This window comes from Chelonia mydas, chromosome 2 (assembly GCF_015237465.2).
Source record: "Chelonia mydas isolate rCheMyd1 chromosome 2, rCheMyd1.pri.v2, whole genome shotgun sequence".
Taxonomy (NCBI): Eukaryota; Metazoa; Chordata; order Testudines; family Cheloniidae; genus Chelonia; species Chelonia mydas.
The window spans coordinates 111,406,199-111,431,793 of record NC_057850.1 but is presented as its reverse complement, the minus strand read 5'-3'; the positions used below and the strand labels follow the sequence as shown (position 1 = coordinate 111,431,793).

The 25,595-nt window shown below is 42.1% G+C and overlaps 1 protein-coding gene across 4 annotated transcripts in view; it reads right to left on the bottom strand.

The window, feature by feature from the left end:
- The window catches only part of NEDD9 (neural precursor cell expressed, developmentally down-regulated 9), a 132,713-nt gene that overhangs the window by 22,545 nt on the left and 84,573 nt on the right, over nt 1-25,595 (bottom strand). For all 4 annotated transcript variants that reach the window (XM_027832734.3, XM_037893164.2, XM_037893165.2 and 1 more), the window contains one exon: nt 2,264-2,710. In XM_027832734.3, the coding sequence (XP_027688535.1) occupies nt 2,264-2,710 (447 nt within the window). The remainder of the gene's footprint in view (nt 1-2,263; nt 2,711-25,595) is intronic.

The window sequence follows — 25,595 nt, the reverse complement described above, 5'->3', positions numbered from 1 at the left end:
GAAAGACACATCTTTTATTTATTCCTTCTCCTTCCCCCTTCAGTCCCCAATCCATCTCAGAACCTTTCATATCCAGCAGACTTACAGCTCCCTTTCATTTCAGTGTCATTATTTTGGTCTAGAACATGTCTTGCTCATTTACAGCCAGAGGAAACTTCAGGAACTGGAAATGTGTAATGCTCACTGTCTGCAGCTAATCAAGGGAGGTCACTGATAGTGAGTTTGTCACCCACTGAGTCTGTCATTAATGTGTGATTGGTGAGGAATCAGGGCTGTTGGTTCAAACCTCTATCGTGTCAGGATTAGAATAATCCTTTCCTGAGTAACTGGAGCACAGATAGTCCTATACTGGCTTCCTGTGAAGCCCTGAAGAAGAGTTTCAGTTGTATTCAGTAGCAATAAACCAGCAGATGTGAGTCAGGAGAGGAATGCAGGGCTGAACTGACAGGGGAATCGTTCCTTCCCGGCCAGTGCTAAGCAGGCTGGTAGCATCTATTGCTGGAGATCAAATGCTTTATAAAACATGTTATAGTTTATAAATAGTGGGCAGTATAGCAATGTATCTTCATGCAGTACAGATGGTCTTTCATAACTTACAAGGGACTAAATTAATCATGTTATAAGTCAGTCTAAACAAATGGTCTTTATTTTCCTCAGAAAATGACTCAGCCAGAAAAATGCCTATCCAGGCTTTCTAAAATCCAAGTTTAGGCAGGAATTTTAGAGGAAACAGGTGTTTTAGTGCTCTGAGTTTGCATCCCGATAAGAAGTTTGCATTTAACCATTGAACAGACCCAGGATTTTACATATTCATGCTGCAACCGGATATCTGTACAGAATGCCCTATTGATTTCACTGAGTAGCTTTGCACATGGAATGATAGCATAGTGTGGCCTCAATTGCTCTAGCTGTTTTTCAGACTAAGATTAGTTGCTCATCAATTATGTTCTCCAAAGAGGCAATTTATCCAGGCCTCCTTCAATCGCTTTTGAAGGTGCTTACTTATACAGCTTCAGGCAGAGGTCTCTGAATGAGGTTCGTTACTATCTAGTCTCAGGGATGGGGGAAGGAGAAATGAGGTGGGATTTCCACTAATAAAACCAGTCTAACTGCTCCAATAAAGATCATATCTCCACCTGTGAAGCAAGCCAGTAGTTTTCAGATGGCAATTTCATCCACATGCAGATCCTCACACACAAAATGATGCTTTTCTTCCAAAAAAGAATAACTTTGAAAGTCCAAATAAACTTCTCTAGAGCATGAGTTGAAATGATTTCACAACTCTTTGTTCCCTTTTTTGAAACTTTACCTATTACCAATGAAAACAAAACTATAATAAGTCGAAAGTCTCGGAAGTTTTCCAAAGGCCCAAATGGAAAAGGCTGAGGCTAGAAAGAAAAACACCTGACCTTCTGGCCAATATAAACTTCAAGATGAAAGTTTAAACTATGGCACCTTCTTGTCCCTCACTTCCTGCTCAAGTCTCCCTCCCTCTTCTGTCTGCTCCAGATTAGTATGCATTTATTTACTGATGGCTGTGCCAGTCAGCAGTTCTATATCATGTGAAACAGAAAGGGTTTTACAACACTGTTCCTCCTTCCACATTGGGCAGGTTCCCTGTATCATGCACGTACACTGAAGACAACTGCCAAGCTTTATATTTACTTTAGGTTTTATATTAAAGTATCCCTTCTTATCACCATTATCTGGCTTCCAGTTCTTCCAGGTAGGGACATACTGTCACCACTATCACCACTTAATTTTTTTTAAATGTTATCCTCCAGCAAGACAGTGCATCATAAAAACTGGACATTTTATTTAATTAAACAAGGTAAATATGGCTTGGCTAATACGCAATACACCATACTGCCTTATGAGTTCTAAGCTCCTATGTGCTAACAAAGGCAGTGGGTGGAGTGTTATGGAGCAGACGTGCCTTGGGGATGGGAAGATGCTACCACATCTGTCACCAGCTGCTCCTCTAGGAGCAGGCCCAGAATAGTCTCTCTTTGCTGTGAAGTCTGGTACCCATTATGCACCTGACCTTTCTTCTCCCTGTGCAGCATCTGTTCAAGCAGGAAAGAGGGGGATTTGCAGGGATAAATAGCAGCCCGTTAAGAAGCAAAGTGAGTGGAAGCCCAGCACATCACTCTCACTCATAAATTCTTAAGCCATCAGGCTCAGACTTTTTATTTATTACCCTACTGTTGCACAGTGCACATAACCTGCTTTGAAACAAAGATCTGAAGGTCAAGGCACCCACCTTGCTGTTGAAAGGTGAACCATCAGTACCACCCAAGCTTCTCTGCACAGATGGTGGGACTTGATAAACATCTTGCTCCTGTAGACCATGCCCAGTAGGTACCTGGTAGATGCCCTGATTCAGATGGGAAGGTGGCACCTGGTATACCGGGTCCCAAGTTGAAGCCTGTGAGCTTGGCGTTTGGTAGACTTTCTGTTGGTTATAGGCATGATGCATTGATCTTGAATTGGACGCGTCCTGGTTAGACGAACTATCCTGTACTGGGCCTATCAAAAGTTTCACCCGGTTGCCTGGAACAATGCCTTGTCGGCCATGTAAAGAGCAGAGCCACCATCCTTCCAGCCCTTCAGTGTTCTGTTCTATCACTGTCAAAATGTCTCCTTTGCGGAAGGCCAGCTCCTCTGCGCACTCTGGGACATTATCATACAAGGCTCTTGCCATAAGATTCTACAGAGAGACGGGGGGAGGGAAGGGGGAAGAGAAATTGAACAGGAATTAGAATTTCAACAGCACCCATTCAGAGCTTAAAGCACATTCAGTTCTGGATGCATCTAGCTTCCTGGGAGGAATAAGAATTGCTTTTAAAAAAGAAGTTAAATAACATGAAAAAGACACAACATGGAATTTCTCTCTCCAAAAAACCAGGAAAAATGCCAAGTTTACATTACAGATATTGATACTGAGAGATTTCCCAGTAATGCTAACAGCCAGGTAGAGACTATCAGAGTATACCGATAACAAAAAAGGCTTTGCATGTATGCTGTTGGCCTGAACACAGACGAATCCAGGCATTCCTGAGTTTTACTCTCTGCTCAGACACCTATTCCTCCTATTCCACTTATTACTTTGAGCTAGTCATGTCATTCCTCTGCCTTAGTTCTCCCATTTGTATAATAAGGATAGCAACAATACTTGCCTGCCTGACAGAGGTGTACTGATTAACTAAATTACAGTTAGAAAAATTCCTTGCAGGTGGATAGAACTCTAAGTGATATAATTCAGAAGATCAACTGGGAGAATATAATCTGCGGGCCTGAGTTTTTCTGAATGATCAGAGTGGTTACTCTTTATACTTACGAGCATGAGAATTTTGTTATAAACCACCACTCACTGGTGGTTGTTAATATCCAAATCTCCCTTTCCTCATTCTTTCCATAATCTCCTTTGCCATGGAATAACACTTTCAGTCTAATAGAGATAAAATGTCCATTGATAATAATGCCCAAGAACAGCAAAGCAGGGCCCTTAAAGTATATCTTTGTTTTCCTTTGTGTACAATGAATATGCCTATTGAGAGAATGCTGTCTCATCATTATTATTAAACATTTATATTTCCGAAATGTCCAGAGGCCTCAGCTGAGGTTATGGACACATTGCACTAAGTGTTGTACAAAACCATATTGTGCTGTCCTTATCCCAAAGACCTTCCATCTAGTTATATAACTTTATTATGCAAGCCTATCCATACATATCTAAAAATATGCTGTCGCCTTTCACAGACCAAACACGCTTTCCCTCTTGCTCTCTCTTTCTGTATGCATGTCTGTCTGTCTGGCACATTCAGTACTGAGTAGTCAGCCAATGAGGTATTCAATGGAAAGTAGGCAGGCAGTGTATCCTGACATTCCTGGAACCCTCACAAAGGCCCTCAGCATTTCATTTCTTGGCTCTGGTGATGTTTCCAAGTGCGCTGGCAACTACTACTCCACGCCTGCCTGCTTTGCAGTGAAGGCAGTCGGCAGAGACAGTTATAAACTAATTTTAAGCACTTGGGAAAAATATAAGGGGTACTGTATTTGAAGTGCTGTAGTTAAAATATTTGGATGCAGTGCACATAAATGAAACAGTGCTAATTTATTGAAAAAAGGCATGTGGCTTGCTTCAACTGGCTCATGGATTTACCTTGCCTCATTTAAAAGGATGCTGACAAAGACTTTTTAATGATGATTTGATTTGGTGTATTTTTATCCTTCCCCTCAGGCATTTCAAAGCAATATTTTTTTATCCCCACTTGTCCTCTTTTCTCATCAATCTCCCTCCTTCTCCCATGCTTCTTAGATAATATCCAAGCTTACTTGGCTTTGCTTAGCTCAGTGCTCCCCATAGTCTGGGGTGTGCCATGGGGATACTATGAAGGATTAACTGGGCGGTGCAGAAGATGTATACATGAAGATGGGTAGGCCTTTAACACACAGCAGGCCTGAACTGGGTGCATATGATTTGGTTTCATTTTCCAAATGTGAGCTCAGCTTTCAAAAGTTTGGGAACAGTTGGCTTAATTTGTCTTATGTCACCATTATCACTGAGGTCAACATGAAATACGGTTTGGTCTTACCTGGGTGGACAGAACAACCATTTTAAAACTGTATTGCAAGTTAAAACTGCAGCACCAGTGCCAAATTCCTCCCTGGGGTAAGTCCATTCATATAATGAGCCTTTGATGCTGAGAGATTTCAGTGGGGTTACATCAGGGAAGAACTTGGCCCCTGTCTTTACAGGGCTGTAAGATTATCCTGTAGCATGCTTAGAGCTGTCCCATCTGCCCTGTTACATCACAATTCCCTGACTATAAAGATTTTTCTGTAAAGTTGGGCCCTAAGAAGCTCAGAAGGGAAGAACTCCTGTGCAGTCTATTTAATCGGATTAATCTATTATCTATCTACATGTACTTCTAACGTGCCTTTCACTGTAGTGATTAGATATCAAGTCTCAGTCCTCTTTGGCTAGCCGCGGCTGTTTAATGGGGCCTTTGAAGGTGGAGTAGTTCAAAGATGGGGAAAGAGGAGGAAGACTGCATAAGGTCCACCAATATTTCCACAGTAAATCAAGAATAAATGACTGGCTAATCCAAAAACACAAAACATTAAAGATTTGAGAGACCCTGATAGTTTCTGTGGAACAATATGCCTGACAAAGCCCTGAGCGGTGCTACTATTAGAGCAGATAAAAATTCCCATGTGAAAATCTTTCTAGTTGCTTATTATCTTTTCCCTGTGACCTGCTCCCCATCTGGTTAGCAGTATGTTAATGTTTTCTGGTCTGTCTCAAGTACTGCTTCACTGCAAATACTTTCCGGCCCTCATTGTCGATGTTAACTGAGGCACCAGAAGGTCAGTTATCCTCATTTGGTGTCAGTTATTTCACACCATTGTCCTCAAGTGCTTGCAGAGATTAGGATTTTGAAAATGGCCTTCAGCAGCACCATCAGTGTCAGGGAACAATGCAGCAGGTATTGACTTGCAGGGGAATATTTTCAGCCAACGGTGAATGACCACTAGAAGTTTTCGACATTCATCTAGTGCCTGCCTGTAAGTAGGTGGGCTCAGTAAGTAGTAACTGCATTGACTGCTCAGTTGCCAGTGCAGGTATTTTCCCCCCTGTCATCCCTTTCCCAGAGACAGAGCAAATCTTCCCGGTCCTGATTCTCACTCAATGGGAAGTTCTTTAATTTCCTGGAGGGAAATAAGATACCTCCCAAGTGCTACATTCATTAGCATATCTGTCTGTAGAAAAAATTAAGCTGCTCACACAAGCGTGTAGACAATAACTTTTGAAAATCACAGCCCTTCCCCTGCACCAGAAGATGCAAGCTGGTTATTTATAGTTATGATGGTGTCCAAATGTTACCTTTGCTGCCCCAGGCATCAGTTACTCAGCCCTGTTCATCATTACCACCACCCCCACACATCAGACTGTAGGGCTGTGCCATTTGTCAGTATATTACTTCCTGCCTGTCTCATAGTCATTTCTTCTCTGAAATCTCTTCAGAAACACAGAGAAGTAAACAAGGCACTACGGAAAATACCAACCCACAAATCCAGTTGGAAACACATTTTATTTTTATGTGCAGGGAGGGATTTTGAAGTTGCTAAACTTCCCAGGCTAAATCTTGTACTGTCTGCACATGGATGGTGCCGGGTGCAGTCAACCAACACGGATTAGTGCCGCCATTTAAATCAGAAGGAGCAGATGACACTTCCTTAGAATTTAGGAACAATTTGGAGTCCATGTTTGAATTTAGCTGTTTGAGGAGCCTTATTTCATCTAGTCTGATTCAGTGCATGTACTAGCCCATTGGGGACCCTAAGCAGGAATATTTCCCCCACCCCCAACACACACGCGCGCACACGCAAATAATTAATAGGGGGGGGGCCCTGAGCAATTGCTAGTCTGCTTACGCCTATTGCTGGCTCTGTCTCCTGTCACAACATGTCCTTCTCGATCTAATAATGCTAATAAGGGCAAGGTTCTGATATCACTCATATGATCAATGTCAGTCCCACTAAGGTTGGTTCTTTCCAGAACTACAGCATAAACAGACTTTTCAAGTGTTCCCTGATGGGACCCTTTGTTCTACTGTCTCTTCTCTTTGCCTCTTAGCCTGCAATTCTTTACTTGCCTTTTACTTTTTAAATGAGCACATTTCAAAATACTGTAATGAAGTATTGAAGCTCAGTGAATTGTCTATTCAGTCAGCCCATGTGAATAATAACTTTTCCTGCCAAATCAAACTATGGGTACCATCTACACGTCAAGCTGGAGATGTAAACTCCCATCCAAGGAGACATATCTGTGGTAGTTCTGATCGAGCTAGCATGCTGAAAACAGAGCGTAGCCATGGCTGTGCAAGGGGTGGGAGGGACTAGCCACACCCAGTGCATACCTATCATCTTGGATGGGTGCGCACTCGGGGCAGCTGCTATAGCTACTCTCTATTTTTAGCACACTACCTTAAAGGTAGCTTCTGCAGGTGTGTCTCTTTGAGGTGGAATTTTCATCTCTAGCTTGAAGTATAGATATGCCCTCTCTCCTTCAACCTAACCCTTCAGGAAAAACTCAGTAATGTAGAGGAGCCTATCAATGTCTCATTAAGGTCAACAAATCTGAAATCTTCTGGACCAAACCTGTCAGTTCTAGAATTGAGAAACCCCTTTTGAAAATATTCTACTTCAAGCCCTCCCCTTTTTAAACTAAAAAGGTGTTAGCAAAAGGACCCTGTATTATTATAAAGAAAATATTGCAGAGAAAAAAGACACCTCTCTGGTAGTCAGGTCCCAAACTGTGTAGGGCTTTATAGATAAAAAGCAACACCTTAAATTCTACCTGGAAACTATTTGGAAGCCAGTGCAGATTGCATTAGTGCACCAGACCTTGCACATGAAACATCACTTAGTAAAGAAAGTGTCAGTCGGCCTGTTAAATTTCTAAATGGTGTAAAACCCATGTAGGATGCTTTGTAGCAGTTTAATCTGTAGGTGTCAGAAGCATGGAAAGTTGTAGCAAGGACCAAATCCAAGAGAAAAGGTTTCACCCTCCTTCACAGACACAGTTGAAAGAACAGTCTTGCTCGCAGCTGCTACACGAACATCCAGCCAAGGATATAGCATTATCTCCAAACTGTGAACCTAAATGATAAATGGCAGGCGCACTTAGTCCATCAGGGCATTGAACGAAGAGTGGCCATTTCTTTTGGTTGCTTTCCACAGTCAACAAGCACAAGTTTCATCTGGGTTAAGACTCAGCTAATTATCCCTCATTCAAGCCTGATAGTGTGGCTGGGGGGCAGAGTGAGGGCAGCCAGCTTCAACAGTGTTACTAAGCATGCTCAGTCCATGTGAGCATGCTCAGTACAAGCCATCCAGCAATTCTGGGGGAGTACATGACCCCATGCATCATCTCTGGTTAAGACTCAGCTAATTTTCTCTCATCCAAGCCCCTATCTCAGCCAGACAGTGTGTAAATCTCTTAACTACACAAGTGAGATTAGAGGTGATGAAGACATGGAACCTGATGCAAGATTCCTGTTGATATCAATGGGCTTTGTTTGACCAGGCCCACAGAGCTGAATATCATTAGGATACTGTAAGCAACTTAAGTCCATTCTTCCTTACTACCCGTGTTGAAGCCTCAAAGGGTGTGTCTACACTGCACTTTGGAATGAGCCTCCCAGCCCAAGCTGGCAGACTTGGGCTAGTGGGGCTTGCACTAACACACTAGAAACAGCTGTAAAGACAGAGCTTTGAAGTTGCCGCTCAGGCTGGAGCTCAGGCTCTGACATCCACTCACCTCCCCTTGGCTTCAGAGCCTGAGCCCCAGCTTCAAAGCACTGTCTCCACAGCTATTTTTAGAGCACTAGCACCTGAGTCTGTCAACACAGGCTCTCGCTCCAGAATGCTGTGTAGACATACCCTCATTCTCATTAGCAGGCGGGGTTATTCTGGGTTTAATTTAAGTTTACTCCTTGGGGCAGGCATAGGTGCTGGAACTAGGGGCTTGAAGTGGTTTCCATCATATACAGGTTTACAGTTTGGTTCAATGGCTCTCCTACAAATTGTTCCAGCACCCCTGCAGGGATCTGTCACTTTACTTGTCTGAAGTATCAAGCACTGAATAAGTATTAATGTGGCTGTCTGAAGCTTGTTACATTGAAGGCAAAGGCCCAGCAATGGCCTCTTTATATGATGAAGGGTTAAAGAGCACTTTAAGGCTACTTCCTTAACAAGTGAGAAAATCAGCTGTAGGCAGCAGACCTGATGAGAAACTTTTCTTTGGGTTTGTTTTGTCAGGCAGGGAAATTGTACAAAATATTCCCTTTATATTTCTAATACAATATGCAGTAATTGCTAATGAAAGGCCAGGAGCTAAAATCTCGTGTTTGAGATAGGTGCTCTGTCAGGCAGTAGTGGAGAAGGGAATATAGAAGGTAAAAGTGAGATCAGTTACTTTAATGATACTGTAATGAAGGCACGCAAATTTGGCGCAGCTGAGGAACCCAACTGTGCTTCCCAAAATGGAGCAGATTGCAGTCGCTCTTTGGTTCAGGGAGCAGGCTGCTCAGATCAAGATGGAGCATCAGTGTTCTTGACCTCTTTAGTAAAGCTGAAGGTAGCTGTGAGCCACGATATAAAGCTGTCAGGTTTCAGAGTGGTAGCCTCGTTATTTTTGCTGATACAGGCTAACACGGAGTCCTTGTGGCACCTTAGAGACTAACAAATTTATTTGGGCATTAGCTTTCATGGGTCATAAAGCTACGTGAGCCACTTAACGGCTTGTAGGCTGTGCTTTGCACCCCTGATTGCATAATGGTACAACAGCCAGGCCTTAACAACAAGTGCTCCTGGGCCCTTACAACAAATCACTGGATGTGAAAAGCAGCTCAGCCATGGGCTATGTTCTCATCATAACATTGCAGTAACATTGTGGTCAACCCCAGAGGCCTCAGCTGGGATCAGGGCCCTATAGTGCTAGGCACTGTACAAACGTATAACAAAAAGATGGTGTCTGCTCCAAAGAGCTTAAACTCATCTTAACCTTGGGTGTTTAAACATTGAGAGTTACCTTCCCTGAGGCTATTAAAAAAGCAGGGATGTTAGGGAAACCTTGTCCAGTCACCAGTGGGTCAAATTCTGGGCACTGGAACACAAAGGAAGCCTGATCCTGGTGGTTGGAGCCTAGAGGTTTAGCTGGAGCATGTGCTGTAGAAGTGGTTTGGAAAAGCATGTTGGTGGCAGCTGATTAGGAGTTTTATATGAGAGACCTAAAATGTACACAGATAATTTCTGGTTGAATGTAGATTAGAACTTTGTCACCCCAAATACTGTGCATATTTGAGATAAGAGTAGAATTTAAAGCACTATCTAATCAAGTGTTTTGCCCATCAACAGGGGTTTCAGGATCCCTAAATTCTATATAATTCCAAATGATCTCAATTGAAAAAGAACTAATTATAAAACATTAAATAACCCTCAAACAGCAGCTATCCTTGCTTTAAGACACTTAGTAAAATAGCATCCCAAACTACAGACCTGGAGGAATTCCATCATTGTAAACACAAATGCATTTGCCAGCAAAGACAGATTGAGAGAAGGATTTGTTGTATGCTGGACTCAATAAAGTGTGTTCTCTTCAGAAATTTAAGGAAGAAACAAGACTATGAGGCTAGTAGTTCACTTGCATGGCAAAGGCAGGTTGGAGCAGATTTTAATAAGCATTTAGGCACCTAACAGATGCTTACTTGTATCTTTGGGATTTTCAAAAGAATCTAGGCATTAAAACTAACAGGAGTTAGGAGCCTGGGATCTAGACAGATCCTGCATTTGAATGGCATTACTGTGGGACCATGTATTTTTGAAACTCCCAGTAGGCACCTCTCTCTTTCTTTAGACTCCAAAATACCTTTAAAAATCTGGCATGCTGTCCTTTTGATTTGTTTGTTCTTCAGAGCAGGGACGTAAGATGATGCTCTGACACCTCTGATGCAACAAAAAGGGAAAACATGGCTACTAGGGCTGTAACAGCTAAAGAGAGGAGAAGACAAGGTGACAGGGAGAGAACTGTGGAAGGGTTCATTCCTTCTGTTAGTATAAACAGGGAGGATGACGTAGGTAACAAGACTGTGCTGGGTGAACACTGCCATAAAGCAAACACTGAGGCAAATAGTGAGATAATAAGCAACATATTATGGATTAAAGACAATGGGTTCTTTACAGGTAAAGTACTATGGTGCAGTGCCAACATTTAACTCCTCACCAGGCCGTGCTAATGAATGAATGAGGAAAAAGTTTAACCGACCACACTTTTGCCAAAATCTCATGCTACTGTGGCGGAAGTGGGTGAAAATGTTCCTGAGCACGTACACTTATGCGTACACCTGTATGTGGGCTGACTATTCTTTTTTTATTACTGCCACCTGTGTGCACACAGGGTTTATAATTATCGCCTTTCCTACGCAAAGAAGGGCAAGACTTCTCATTTCAGTTATCAGACAAGCTACCTCAAACTCCAAACAGCCCCTTTTCTGTGTTAGACAGTTGCAGGAAAAGGGAAAGAAAGCAGAAATGAAGGAATGATGTGAGTCTGCGCACAACCGGTGGCTTTCATTTGACCCGATAATTTTTAATCTCCGATAACATGATTTTATATTGATTCTCCTGTTTTTTGGTTTGTTTGGGGTTTTTTGTCAGTATCCCTTGTTTCTGCTTCAAGTCACTAAGTAAATTTCCACGGGTCTGATGTTAGCTTCAGGAACCCAGCATTTATGTTACGCTGCCCCTTATATAGTGCTGTGAAGCATAATCACAGTGTCTTTGTCTCACTCCTTCTCCATCACAGCGGAGGCGGACAGGGGGAACCAAGTGGAAAATCCGAGTGTCCTAAAATAAACGACTTAGACACAAGCAGTGTCAGGGGCCCACTCAGAACACACCAGTAGAGAAAGACAATCATGCTGTATTGTGCCTGTTGACAAAGACCAGCTTCAGTCTCAGAGTTATCAGGCAGTTTTGCATCAGTTCTTTTTTAACTTCTGCCTCCCTGCCCATTTCCTTCATCGCTGCCCTAGGATAAAGGAGCTATTGTACTGTACTTTCAAGGAAGAAAACTATTGAAGCCCTGTAGGTAACAAGTCTATTTGTAAGAAACTGGGTTTTATTGGGACGATTTCTTCCGGGACACTAAAAAGAATTCATTTGGCTCTTGTGGACTTTAAGGCCAGACGGGACCACTATGACCACCTGGTCTCAAACTGTGGGTCAGGACCCCAAAGAGGGGCATGACCCCATTTTAATAGGGTCTCTAGGGCTGGCATTAGATGGCCTGGGCCTGGGGCTGAAGCCAAAGCCCTAGCCTCACCGCTCAGGGCCAAAGCTGAAGCCCAAGCCCCACCACCGGGGCGGGGTGGAGGGTGTGCTTCAGCCCTCGGCAGCAGGGCTTGGGCTTTGGCTTTGGCCTCCCCACCCAGGGCATTGGGGCTCAGGCAGGCTCAGGCTTTACTCCCTCCTCCTGGGGCCTTGTAGTAATTTTTGTTGTCAGAAGGGGGGTTGCAGTGTAATAAAGTTTGAGAACCCCTGGTCTAGTCTGACCTCCTGCACATTGCAAACCACAGAATCTCACCTACCCATGCCTGTACTAGACCCCTAACGTCTGGCTGAGTTACTAAAGGGATTGGCAAAAAGAAAAGGAGTACTTGTGGCACCTTAGAGACTAACCAATAAGGTGCCACAAGTACTCCTTTTCTTTTTGCGAATACAGACTAACACGGCTGTTACTCTGAAACCTGTCATTATAAAGGGATTGGGGCTCAGTATGTGGTACAACTTGTTATGAAAAGAAGGTGAGGTAGTGCTGCAAGCCATCTAGGTACAGGAGACAACACTTACAGACCGGAGGTGGTTTGAGTATACTATGGTTTTCTGCCACCAATATCTGAAAGTCAGACCTTCTGCCTCAGGGTAGGTTTTCTGCTTGCCTTCCCAACTGAGGGAGTAGGGAAGGGGAGTGAGGGACAGACAGTGAGTGCAGCAATCACAGGTTCTGGTATGTATGCGTGCATATAGACACGCGGGCAGGCATATGGACATATAGGTGCATATTCACCCAGGGAAAGAATTATAAAATGGCCTAGAGGCCAACAAAGAAGTATTTTATAAATGCCTTTCCGTCCCTTAGTTCGACTGGCTGCTATCCCGAGGTGTGAGCTGCAGTATGGAGGGAGGGCTTCCTTGGCTCAGAGAGCTGATGACAAAAGGGAAAGCCAGTGTGCCTAGGCTTCACAGCACCAGCCCACTTCCCTGATTTTCTACCCCTCTCACTCATAATAAAAAATAATAAATGTGATATTTAAAAAGAGACCTTTTTCCCCCGGTGAAGTGGTAGCAGCCAAAATAATTAGAGCTCTTGTTAGCTGAAATTAAGGCATTTTCCTTCCACAGTTTAGGAAGGTTGATTTTTTTATTTTTACAGCTAATGAAAGTGAGGGTCTCCTAGCACCAGCCTCAGCCAGGCCTAATAAGGGAAGGTCTTCAGTCCTAAGTACCGTGCCATTCCATTCCTATGCATCTTTGGAGCAGTCATGCTACAGTATGCCAAGTTGTCTGGAGGTTATGTGATGTGGAAAATCTTTGGTCTGCAGAGGAGAAAGGCAAGTGTATTATTTCAATGTTCCACTGAGCTGTCCCAGCCTCTTTGTCTCGCCTGAAGGGCCTAAATTTCAGAGACTACTCTGGACTGCAGGAGGTGTGTGCATTTTGTGTGGTGTGTGATCAGTAGCTGAGATGGCAGGAATAAAAACTGGAAACAAACTCTCTTTAATGGCAATATTATGGTATATAGAAAGGTGGATTACAGGGTTAGGTGTTTTTAGTTTACCTCCTGCTTTTTCCTATTGGCATGTTGGGCCAAATTCACTGCCAGCAGTAGCAGGCGCAACACCCATTGACTTCAACGGGAGTGACAGGTGGTCATCTGATAGGATGATCAGGCCCCAGAGGTTTCACTCTGCCACTTAAGATGTTGATGTGCTCCATGAATGGATCCCAGATGGGGATTCAAATTTAGGGTCCAATCCTGTGAGGTAACTGAGCACCCTTAACAATGAAGGGCCTGTGTTCCAGCCCTATAATAAAAGTAACTCCTTGTCAAGATAATGGGAGCTACTCCTATCCTGTAACATACACTTCATTGGGCCCTAGGTATGGAAAGCACTTAGCACCTTGTAGGGCTGAGCGGAGGGTCCAGTAGCAAATCTGTGGCTCAGATAAGTCAGATCTTGGTGGTAGTTTGCAGAGGAGGGTTTAATGCACAATGATGAAAGTCATCCACTGGGGAAAGGGAGGGAGATACTGAAAGGAGAAATAGGGAGAGTTTCAAACTGAGGATGGGAAAGCACACCAGTGCTTTACCCTGTGCGAATAAAATACCTCATTGTTCTTGTCATTTCTGTGCTTGACGTTTTCAACTGGACAAGCGATTTAAAAACAAAACAAAAACCCTCCACTTTCTGGTTAAATTATAATGCCCTGTAAATGTAACTATATTCCTGGAAAAGCAATAAAACATAAAACAATAAAATAAAGCAATAAAAACATCTCTACATCATCAAGTAAACTGGAGGAGGTGGGGTTTGGTTTTTTTTTTTGTTTTGGTTCGGTTTTTGCTTCTCAGATTGTGATAAGGAAACTTAGGAAATCTGGCCTAAAATTTAAGTGCCTAAATAAGGAGCCAAATTGTCCCTTTTAATTTTTGCTCTGGAAGGGGTAAAAGTAGCAGAAAGGCCACTAAAATGGCATCAAAGCCTGCCAGATGCAAAGGAAGAAGAGTTCAACTAACGTGGAGACAGCTCTTCCTCTCACCACATAGCATGCCCTCTGCATGGATTCTATGCAATTGGGAATCTGCAGGTCATGGCTGGGTAAAAAAGTGGCATAGTGAGGGTAATGCTGTTTTATGTGTCATCAAGGAAAATAGCAATGAGTTAATGCTGACCCCAATACCGTTAACATCTGTGGGCTCCTGCTCTGTGTTTTAAAACCCTCTTAGAGATGGTGTAGAAGCCAGGCTTAGCTGTTGATGGTATAATTCAAGATGAAGCAGTACTTTCAGGTGGAGAGAAGAGCCCACACCATCTATGTAAATGTGAATTTCTCACCATATTTTCCTGTAGACCTTTGGAAAATCAGCAACATTGGAGCAACATGTCCCTGCTCACTCTGCGGGAAGGCAAACTGCAGCCCTTGTCCTGCCTCCAAAACCTGGCCATTTTTGGGGAAACTCCCTCAATGTTAATAACTCAAATTTTTCTACATCTTTTCTCTACCCGTTGTTTTTTCCCAAAAGGCGGTGATCTAGCACTATGATTTTAAAAGGGCTTTTCAAATCTGCACAGTAACCGGTATGCATTCCGTAACAGCAACAAAAGAACAAAAAAACAAAAACAGCACCACACCAAGCAAACAATACAGTGTAAGTGATCTCACTCTGATTAAACCCCACAGCAGTAAAAAATAGAAGTATGTGGAAAACGTAAATTCTTTCCCTGAGGCAGTCAATTACTTCTTTAGTTAAAGGAGACTGGATGTTGCATGCTTATGGGTAAAAAGAGTAGAGCAGAAAAACAATGTGAAAGAGAAGAAAAAAAAAACAACCCTGAAATCTGGTTTAAGTTTTGAAACTTTCCACTTGCAGGCACTTGCAATAAGTCTTTTCCCAGATAGACTTACACTTTCTCTATACAACTTGTTAGGGAAAATCATGACAACACGGTGGTCAGCAGACTAGTTATAACACTCATTTTGAAGTGAAGACCAAACGTTAGCAGGGTGGCTCATTATGTTCAAGTCTTTAGCACAGTTTGGGGACTTTTTTTATATTGCAAATGTGGTGTCACCAGTGTGGGAGACAACTGTGTCTTAAATGGGGTTCTCCAACACAGCTGAAGTTGTACCGTAGATGAGGCCTAATATTGCTTGAATAATAAAGCACTCAGATATTTACTATGGTTGTGAGGACCATATAAATGCCTAAACAGACAGACAGACAGACGGAAGGCACACGCACACATAATGTAATATAAAAAAAAAATATAAGGCGGCCCAGGCCTTCTCTCAGTTACAACAGTAAAACCTCACTGAATTCAGTAGGATAGCACCAGTATAACTGAGAGTAGAGTTAAGCACATTGTATTTACAGATTAATACAGTGCAACAACACAAAGAAAAATCCACTAGAAGATCTCTTCTTGGCAAGTGCAACAGAACCTTAAAAATCCTAGGCAACTGATTGGTTGTCACCGGCATTTTAACTCAATGTAAATTTACTAAGAAAAGACACACAAACCCAGCTACTGCAAAGTACGTGTCAGACAGGCAAAGGATACATTTCGTTGTTTTCGCTTCTGGATAAAGAATTGTGCATTGAAGGGGGTTTCTGAATTGTCATGGTCTGTTTTCCCTAGTGAGCAAGATGACATTCATTGGGAAACCAGATTTATTCCCAGGCCACTTCTACATTCCCCAGGACCCATTGTCTCCACATGATTCACAGGGTTGTTCCCGCTGAAATTTCAACCTCTCAGTGAACGGGACATGTTTAAGAAAAGGCCTCTGATGGGCTGATTGCATTCCTGTAGAGTAAATCCATTATTACTGCTTTTCCTTTCCAGGGCAGGCTAATCCAGCCTGACTATGAATGAACTGGCTTTAAAATAAATACATAAATAAAAAGGCAGGCGTGGGTTCCAATCCTAGAGAGGGGAAAAAATATACAATTTTCGTCATCCTGTACAACTGTTTCTGGGACTCTGAACTGCAGCTTTAGCTGTCCCATTTCCTGACAAACACAAGGCACACCCAAAAGTGCACTCGGGAAAAATTAACCCCTTAAAAATGAGGGTAATTTCCACTACTATTAAAGCCTAGACAAAGGGGAAAAAAGCAAAGGGCCATTTTGCAAGAGCAGCCTGTGATAGGCAGCAATATTCAAGAGTCAAATTCTCTGCTCGTGTAAATTGGTCCAACTCCATTAACATCCATGGAGCTTCATCAGTTTACACCAGGAGAGAATTTGGCCTAATATCTCTAAATCCAGCTTTAATTAGCAATAGCAGAAATTGTGTTTAAGGTATATTTTATTCACCACTGTTTACTTTGCTGTACACACACTGACGCCCCCATAGTATGTCTGTGTGATAGTTCCTACTGAAGACCTAGTATAAAGCATCTTGTAATCACAGAAAGATACCCATCGATCATATAAAAATTTCAAAAGTGCCTACGTGACTTAGGGTGAAATTTTCAGAAGCAACTTAGTTGTCCCATGGAAAATCAATGGGATTAAAACTCCTAAGTACTTAAGTCACTTTGAAAATGTGATTTAGGCTCCTAAATTGCTTTGGAAAAAATTACCTGGTATCAGTTTTGTTAAAGGGTTGTTTTAATGGCCCTAAACCAGCTAGTAATAGTGATATTATGGTAATCATAAGACACTGTGTTTGGATTATGTCACGGAGATCGCGGAAGTCACAGAATCCGTGACTTCCAACAATCTCTGTGACATTGGGGACCATGCCTGCAGCCGCCCAGCTTCTGCAGGTGGCAGGGGATCCCTCCCAGGCACTGGGCAATGGGGTCCCTGCAGCTCCTGGCCACTGCGGGGCGGGGCAGGGGACAGGATGCTGGACCCTTCTCCCTCCCCATTTTGTCAGGGATGTTTTTAGTAAAAGTCAGGGACAGGTCATGGCTTCCGTTAATTTTTGTTTATTGCCCATGACCTGTCCATGACTTTTACTAAAAACATCCCTGACAAAATCGTAGCCTTAGTCATGCTGAAAGGTGAACTGTCAGGCTGGAGGGAGGTTACTAGTGGAGTTCCTCAGGGACTGGTCTTGGGACCAATCTTATTTAACATTTTCATTAATGACCTTGGCACAAAAAGAGGGAAAGTACTAATAAAATTTGTGGGTGACACAAAGTTGGATGCTATTGCCAATATGGAGGAAGACTAGAATATCATGAAAGAAGATTTGGATGACCTTGAAAACTGGAGTGATAGAAAAGTGATGAAATTTATTAGTGCAAACTGCAAGGTCATGTACTCTGGGACTAACAACAATTTTTTTTTCTATAAGCTGGGGACATATCAGTTAAAACAACAGATGAGGAGAAAGACCTGAGTGTATTGGTCAATCACAGGATGACTATGAGCCACCAATATGATGGGGTCTTGAAAAAGGCTAATGCAATCCTAGGATGCATCAGGCGAGGTATTTCCAGTAGAGACAGGGAAGTGTTATTACTATTATATAAGGCACTGTGAGACCTCCTTTGGAATAGTGTGTGCAATTCTGGCTTCCCAGGTTTAAGAAATTTTAATTCAAACTGGAACAGGTGCAGAGAAGGGCTGTTAGGATGATCATAGGAATGGAAAACCTACCTAATGAGAGGAAACTTAAGGAGCTTGGCTTGTTTAACCTAACCAAACAAAGGCTGAGGGGAAATATGATTGCTCTCTATAAATACATCAGAGGGATAAACACAAGGGAGGGAGAGGAGTTATTTACGATAAGGGACAATGTTGGCACATGAACAAATGGATATAAACTGGCCATCAACAAGTTTAGGCTTGAAATTAGATAAAAGTTTCTAACCATCAGAGGAGTGACATTCTGGAACAGCCTCCTAAGGGGAGCAGTGGAGGCAAAAAAATCTAACTAGTTTCAAGAATGAGCTTGATAAGTTTACGGACGGGATGGTATGATGAGGTTGCCTACAAAAGCATGTGGCCGGCCCATCTGCAACTATTAGTAGCAAATATATCCAGGGGCTAGCAGTGGGACACTAGATAGGGAGAGCTCTGAGTTACAACAGTGAATTCTTTCCCAAGTGTGTGTCTGGTGGGTCTTGCCCATGTGCTCAAGGTCTAACTGATCACCATATTTGGGGCTGAGAAGGAAAGTCTCCCCCCGCCCCCAGTCGGATTAGCAGAGACCCTGGGGAGTTTTTGTTGTCTTCTGCAGCATGGGGCATGGGTCACTTGCTGGTTTGAACTAGAGGAAACAATAGAATCTTTGTAACTTGAAGTCTTTAAATCATGATTTGAGGACTTCAGTAACCCAGCCAGAGGTTATGGGTCTAGTACAGGACTGGGTCAGTGAGGTTCTGTGGCCTGCACTGTGCAGGAGGTCAGACTAGATCAGGGGTCCCCAACATGGTGCCCACAGGTGCAATGGCGCCCGCCAGGGCAGTTGTGTGCACCCGCAGGACACCGCGCCGCCAAAATGCCGCCACCAAGCGTGGCTGCAGGAGAACCGCCTGCTGAAATGCCGCCGGGAAGCGCTGCTGTTTCTCGGCGGCATTTCGGTGGCAGGGTGTCTGGTGCCCACCACAGTCTTCTGGGAACAGGAATATGCTATTCCCACATAAAGGTTGGGGACTACTGGACTAGATGATCACAATGGTTGCTTCTAGCCTTAAAGTCTGTGGAGTCTATGAGTGTGGAGGTGACAGATTGCTGCACCCACTTACAAGTGTCTGTGACTCAGGAGAACTTTTGACTGAGTCAGATAGAATTCTTTCTGAGGACTCCAGTCGCAGCACACCTCAGAGTATTGACTCCAGTGTGTGCAAGCTCACTGTAATGTAAGCCGCTCCCCAGTAAACACACACAAAGAGTTCAATGGTCAATGATAAAATGCTATAATTCAGGAATAGGGTACAGCGATCCTCGATGATAACCAGATTTATCAGTAATGTTTTCATCAGCATCAGTTTTTGTGCAGTTAACAGAAAAATTTCCTCCTCTGTCTGTCTGGGCTATCCTAAAGCCATCTTCAGAATATGTTTCCTAGGGCAACTTCACAGGCTATTACTGCTGCTACCACCACACCAGTAATGGATCATAAAAGCCACCTCTGGCATATAAAAATAATGTTCAGGTCTTCTGAAGGTCATCATCATCATATCAGTTGAGGTGTTATTAATAGAGGCAAACTGCCTTAGAATAACAACAGACCTGAATCTTCACTAACAACATGATCTGAACCTTTATAGAGATCTCAAAAAGTGTGGTTAAAATCCATTTTACGTACAATTTTCCCAGGCCTCTACAACTCATGGACTCAAGTGAAAGCAGAAGTAACAAAATATCACAAGTAAGACTGTTCTCATGGTATTTCTAATGACTCAGCCCACACCAGGAACTACTGGGCTTTTTTTTTCGTTTGGTTTTGTTGTTGTTTTTATTTTTGTTTGTTTAGAAACCACAGATAATCTAGCCAAATTTCCAGATTAAATAGGTTCAGATACATTTATCATCAACACCTGAACTTTTGCATCCTTATGGAGAGAGCCTACAAACCATTTAAACAATTGCCCATCATTATCTAGTTCTTTGACATGACTTTATAGTAGGTTCGTTTAGAGTTGGATGACCCAGTAGTTAGGGGACTTGCTTAGTACTTGAGAGACCTGGTTACAGTTCTCTGCTCCACCACAGACTTCCTCTGTGACCTTAGATAAATCACTTAGCCTCTTTGTGCCTGTTTCCCATCTGTAAAATGGGTGTTGTGAGTGAGGTGCTTAGATACTATGGTGATGGGAACCATATAAGTACTTAAAATAGACAGTTGATAGGCGAGACCATGCCATACTGTCCTCCTCACAGACTAACAGAAGAGAGAGAACTGAGTTTATAACTATGGTCTCTGATACAGTCAGCCCTTGGTGGGGAATGGCTTCAACAGAAATGACCAGCAGTCTGGTCCCAAGTCCTGCAGACTCCTAAGATGCATGGAGACAAGAGCCACCTGCCCAGTACCTATCTAATCGCTACTAACCCCTTTGGTCTTCTCCGGGGCATTGGCAGTATGTCAATGCCACCATTGCCTTGTTCATTGCCACCGCCTTTTGTGCGTGATGTCAAGGATAACAGCTGCTTTCCAATCATAACCCACTTGTCCTACATTATGGTGCACAAACCCTTCAAAGCACTTGCAGAGAGGCATTTCCATGGTTGCTGAGACTGTACTCTTCTCTTTCACATTCACCCAACATACATTCATTTGTATTGCCCCTCTCCACTGACATGGGGGTCAGTATGGTTCTTGGTCATCCCTCAGGTAAAACTCCCATTACATTTAATGGGAATCTTTTTTGAGTAAAGGCTGCAGGATTAGTCCCATAGCCCAATATGAATTAAAACATGTATTTGTATTACTGAATTGTATAATATGAGGTAAATTTTAAATTCTTAAAGGGAACATTTTTAAGAGAGGCAGGCTCAAAAACTGAACCAGATTTGCAAAGATTGTTGTCAATGGTAATGTCTTCTAGAAGTGTGTGTAACTTGCATTTGTTCAGTTTGTTAGTGCTAAATTGGCTTCTAATAAGAAAATCCTTCCTGTCAACAGTACTGGTTTCCAGACTGCTAAAAATCAGCAAGAAAAATCTGTTACAAGTTTATCATGTTCCTTTTTTGATGATGATCTGCCCTTTAAGATATAAAGTGACTAAATCAGTCTAAACGCTGTTTATTGCCTGGTAGACTGAAGGGTAGTCTTTAACTTTGTTAGTTTGCTCTGTGGTGTAATTTTTGATAAGGTTTTACAAACCTTATTTACTGCACTTTCAGACCTCAACAGTCACAGGGTGAAGTCAGGAATGTAAGAGTAAACAAAACAGAAGGGTTTTGGTCAGTAAAATACAGGCAGTTCTTTTTCCTTCACGTAGTCAAATAATTTGTTGTACATTGCCCAGTTTACAAATAGCTTTTCACAGGCATTTCTGGTTGGAAATATAGTATTTCTTCCCCGTGGCACTATTTTGTTTGACTTGGCGTGCCGGGCATTGTAATTAAGTCTATATATTACTGTCCAGTACAAATGGCAGACATTTCAAACCAGTTTGTTTAGGTTCCTTTCTTGCCTGGCAAATTATTTAAAAATGGATAATCAAGACCTCATACTTGACATTTACATCATTCTTATGTGTTTAAACAAGACGAGGAATGCAGTCATAGTCCATCCACCCAACACAGACACCTTTTTGGATTCTATAACAAATACATTTTTCCCCCCTTTGCTTGTGATTGGTGAATAGCTATCAAAGCCTTGTTATCACAGTACTCTTCCATTGTGTCACAGTGTATCTAGTCATGGTAGCACCTAATTACATTTTCATTACCGTAGTCCAAAGTTTTAGTAATGGACATTTTGTTTGCCAAATCATAGGTTGGGTTTGGATTTAGAAATTGTGAATTCAGTCTTTTGAAATATGTAATACCGGGATGACGTGCTCCCAGTGAAAAGTCTATAGGATGTAACATGCCATAACTGGATAAAAAAGCGCCTGAGGTATGCCACAATACAATCACAATGTAATGGAATATATATTTGATAGTCTTTCATACAAAATCACGAGACATTTCACAGTCAATATGCAAATACACATACACAACACAGCTTGCAATGTAGGTACATCTGGTAGAACATAGGTGAAAGGTATAAAGGTCTGACTAATTAAATATTGGGAAACTAGGAGATTAAAGATGTAGGACTGATGGCGAAGCATAGAAGAAAAATCTCATCTACCCTAGTGTCAAATTCAGTTCTGGTGTACATAGACACAGTTCCACTGAATTTGACCTAGGGAGTGGATTAAGGAATGGCACAGAGAAAAAAAACTGGAGTGAAATCGTGGCCTCATTAAAGTCAATGGGAGTTTTACCATTGGCTTCAGTGGGGGCCATAATTTCACCCCTGTTGTTTGAGGACCAGGCGGGTGAACGAAAGAAGTTTAGCTGAGCAAATCCTTTTTCACCATCTGTTGGAGGAAGATTTTGAGCAAGACAAAAAGAAGAAGTTCAGGTTAGGTAGTGAGCCAGATCCTTCTCTCACCAAGAAGCAACACTCCACATGGAATAAAACCATTTTCCCAGTTACCTCAGTAAACAGAGGCTCTTCTGATGTACAGGTACAAGAAAAGTAAAACAAACAAAAACAAACCAGCAGCCAGCACTTATTGCACTGGGAAAATTACAGGGAGTTGTTCGTGAAACACTGTACACCTGTCATAAATGCAACCTGACATTTTTTTCAAATCAAAACTTAAAATATTAATACTTATACTATTATTTTCTTCTCCCTCCAGTAAGCAAGGACATAGAGAAAAATAATATAAAATAAAAAATATATTCAAGTGAGGAAATATTGTACAAGCAGGTATTCTCTTTGTAGTCCGTCCCCCGCACCTTCCCCGTGGCTGAGAAATAAATCTAAGGATATTTGTCCTGGATAAACAGTTTAAATAAATACTTCAGACTTCCCAGGAAATGTAAACACACTAGTTTGGCAGGAAGGTTCATGGAGACCAAAAACCTTCTGTATTTTTTTATGGTTCTTTCTTTTTCTTTGTCTAGCCTGCTGCATCTAGAATTACGTAATCCCCTTCCAAACTGAAGCTCTCATTCTCACTAGACAGGGAAGGAACATTACAGAACAGGGAAGATTTCAGTTGTGGAAGTGGCTTATTTCATACTCTCTCAGTGCCTCGTGGCTAGTGTGAAATATGATCACCTTACTACTGTAGAGTTGTTTCTTGGCAGTGTGCAAGGGAGGGAGGGTGATGAGATTGTAGGGAGTTGTATAATCTTGCAGATCTGTCATTTTGCAGTCAAAGCACAGTATAGGTCATTTGTGAGTGAGAATATATTTAATTAGCTAAAGTTTAATGCTAAAACAAATGACCGTTTCCACTAAGTGAGACAGTGGTTTCAGCGCTTTCCATATTTTGTTATATTATTAATTATTCATGTTCCCTCTGTGTGTAAGTGACTCTTTCTCCAAACCACTACCAAATAAAGATAGACCTGAACTCTAAAGTTTGGGGGCATTTGGATCATTGGTTTTGGCTCAGCCCATTACAAACACTGAGTCAGCCACAGAGTTCAGATCCAGATCTGAACTTCCCAAATGACTTGGTGTTTCTGTTTGTCATTCTGGGTCATATATGACCCCTATTGCTATGGTATCTGAGTGCCATAGATGGAATCTGGGGTTCAGCTAATTAGAGAAATGGGAGCTGGCCATAAAGTCTGGATCTGGATCCAAACTTTCCTAAAGTCTGTGAGTGTTTCGTTTCTAAAGGCTTGGATTGAGCTCATCTTCAGGATCAAATAAGAACGTACACAGTTAAAAGTGAATGTGGGTGTACAAGTATTATTGCCACTATTTATTTGTATTCTGGTAGCATCGGGAGGTCCCACTCTATATAGGTTCTTAAACCACACTCATCACCTCAAGATCAGGCCTCCCTGATGCTAGATACAGTACAAATATAATAAAAAGATTGCTCCTTCCCAAAAAGAGCTTGCAATTTAAGTGTGAATGATGTGTGTGACTTTTCTAATTCACCTTTTTATTGACCTTGATGAGGTTTTTTTTGTAGGGGAGGAGCTAAAATATTCTTTCTCTCCCCCTTTTTTCCAATCACAAAAGATTACGGTAGGGTCTATACATTAGTCTAATGCAGCAATCCAGTACCCTGCCCAGTTATTTATAATTTATGTAACACTATGATTGATTGACCCATCAGCACTTCATGTTTATGTTTTTAAGAACAACTGTATTAAATAGATCTGATACATTACAGTGTTTTGGTTGGTTTGTTAAAGAATGAAGAGAGGAATATGGTTCTAATTTCCAAATATATAATTAGTTTCTTGCTCACAGCTAATTAAAACCAACCATGTTTTAAAAGTTGCAGCGTGTTCACATAAACCATATGTTGTTAAAGTGTGGGAAACAGGCTCATCATTTCACGGGGGAAAACAACAATTTCTATATTTATAAACAGTGCTGGACAGTAATGCTGGAAATCACTTAGGAAGATGTATTTTGATATATCTATAAATACATTTTACATCCACAGATGTAAATGTCCTTCTTGATTATACCAGTGAAATTCTGAAGTCTCAGCAATTATGCTGGTGTAAATGAGGGGAGATTTTAGTTCCTTGTACAGATGTGTAGTGCTGTACTTGCATCAAAAAAGTTACAGGAAAGCACATTGTCCTTTGAAATCGAACAAGATTAAAAAATCAGAGAATCCTCTTCCAGGTTATCACTATATACTATACACTTCTTTTCCATTTAAGGGACCTAACTCTGCTCTCACTTGCACCATCGTGAATCTGGAAAAAAGAACGAGGAGTACTTGTGGCACCTTAGAGACTAACCAATTTATTTGAGCATAAGCTTTCGTCGTGAATCTGGAGTAACTTCCTTTGACTTCTGTGCAGTCAATTCAGATTTTACACTGGAATATGGGGGAGCAGAACTCGGTCCAAGAAATTCATGCAGAATCCTACCGTGTCTCAGTCAGCATAAGATTTTTTCCCCCCTGGCTAGCTCCTTTTCTTGATTATACATTAATACAGTACGTACCTGCTGACACAAGGTTAAAGTGACCGTTTTCTCATAAAGTGCCAGTTAATGTTTTGCCAGGGATGAACGCAAGAAGAATTTTTACAAGGGTTCAACAGAACTGTAACCTAATGCATGTACTACTCACTTTATGTGTACCAGGCTTTCTGCTAAAAACGCCTTATATTTTCAGAAAAGAGCAACAAATCCACAATTTATCCACGTTTCGAGCCTCAGTATTAACGATTTCAGAAAATGGTGGGTAGAATTTTGCAAGGTCTCTTTGAAACACACATGGCAAAGTCATTCACAGCAGAAGAGAAAGAGAGGCTTTAAAAACTGCCTTAGGATGAATCCAAAAATAAGTGAGTCTAAGACCTAGAAGCCTAGCTTTCCCACCTCCTTTGAGCTACTACTATATCTGTAGCAGTTGCAGGAAATCAGCTGCGAGCTTGCCTAGGGACAGTGTGACACAGTCTAAAAACTAGACAGAATGTAGGGTATTTCAAGCAAAGTTCTCTACATCCATCGAATGGAATACACCCGCTCATCCAGTCCCTCTCCTAGCCCGCAGTGCACCGGAATGGAGCTGTCAGTCAGAATCCCTTTGGAATTAAAGATGTAAATGGCTCCCGCCCCACA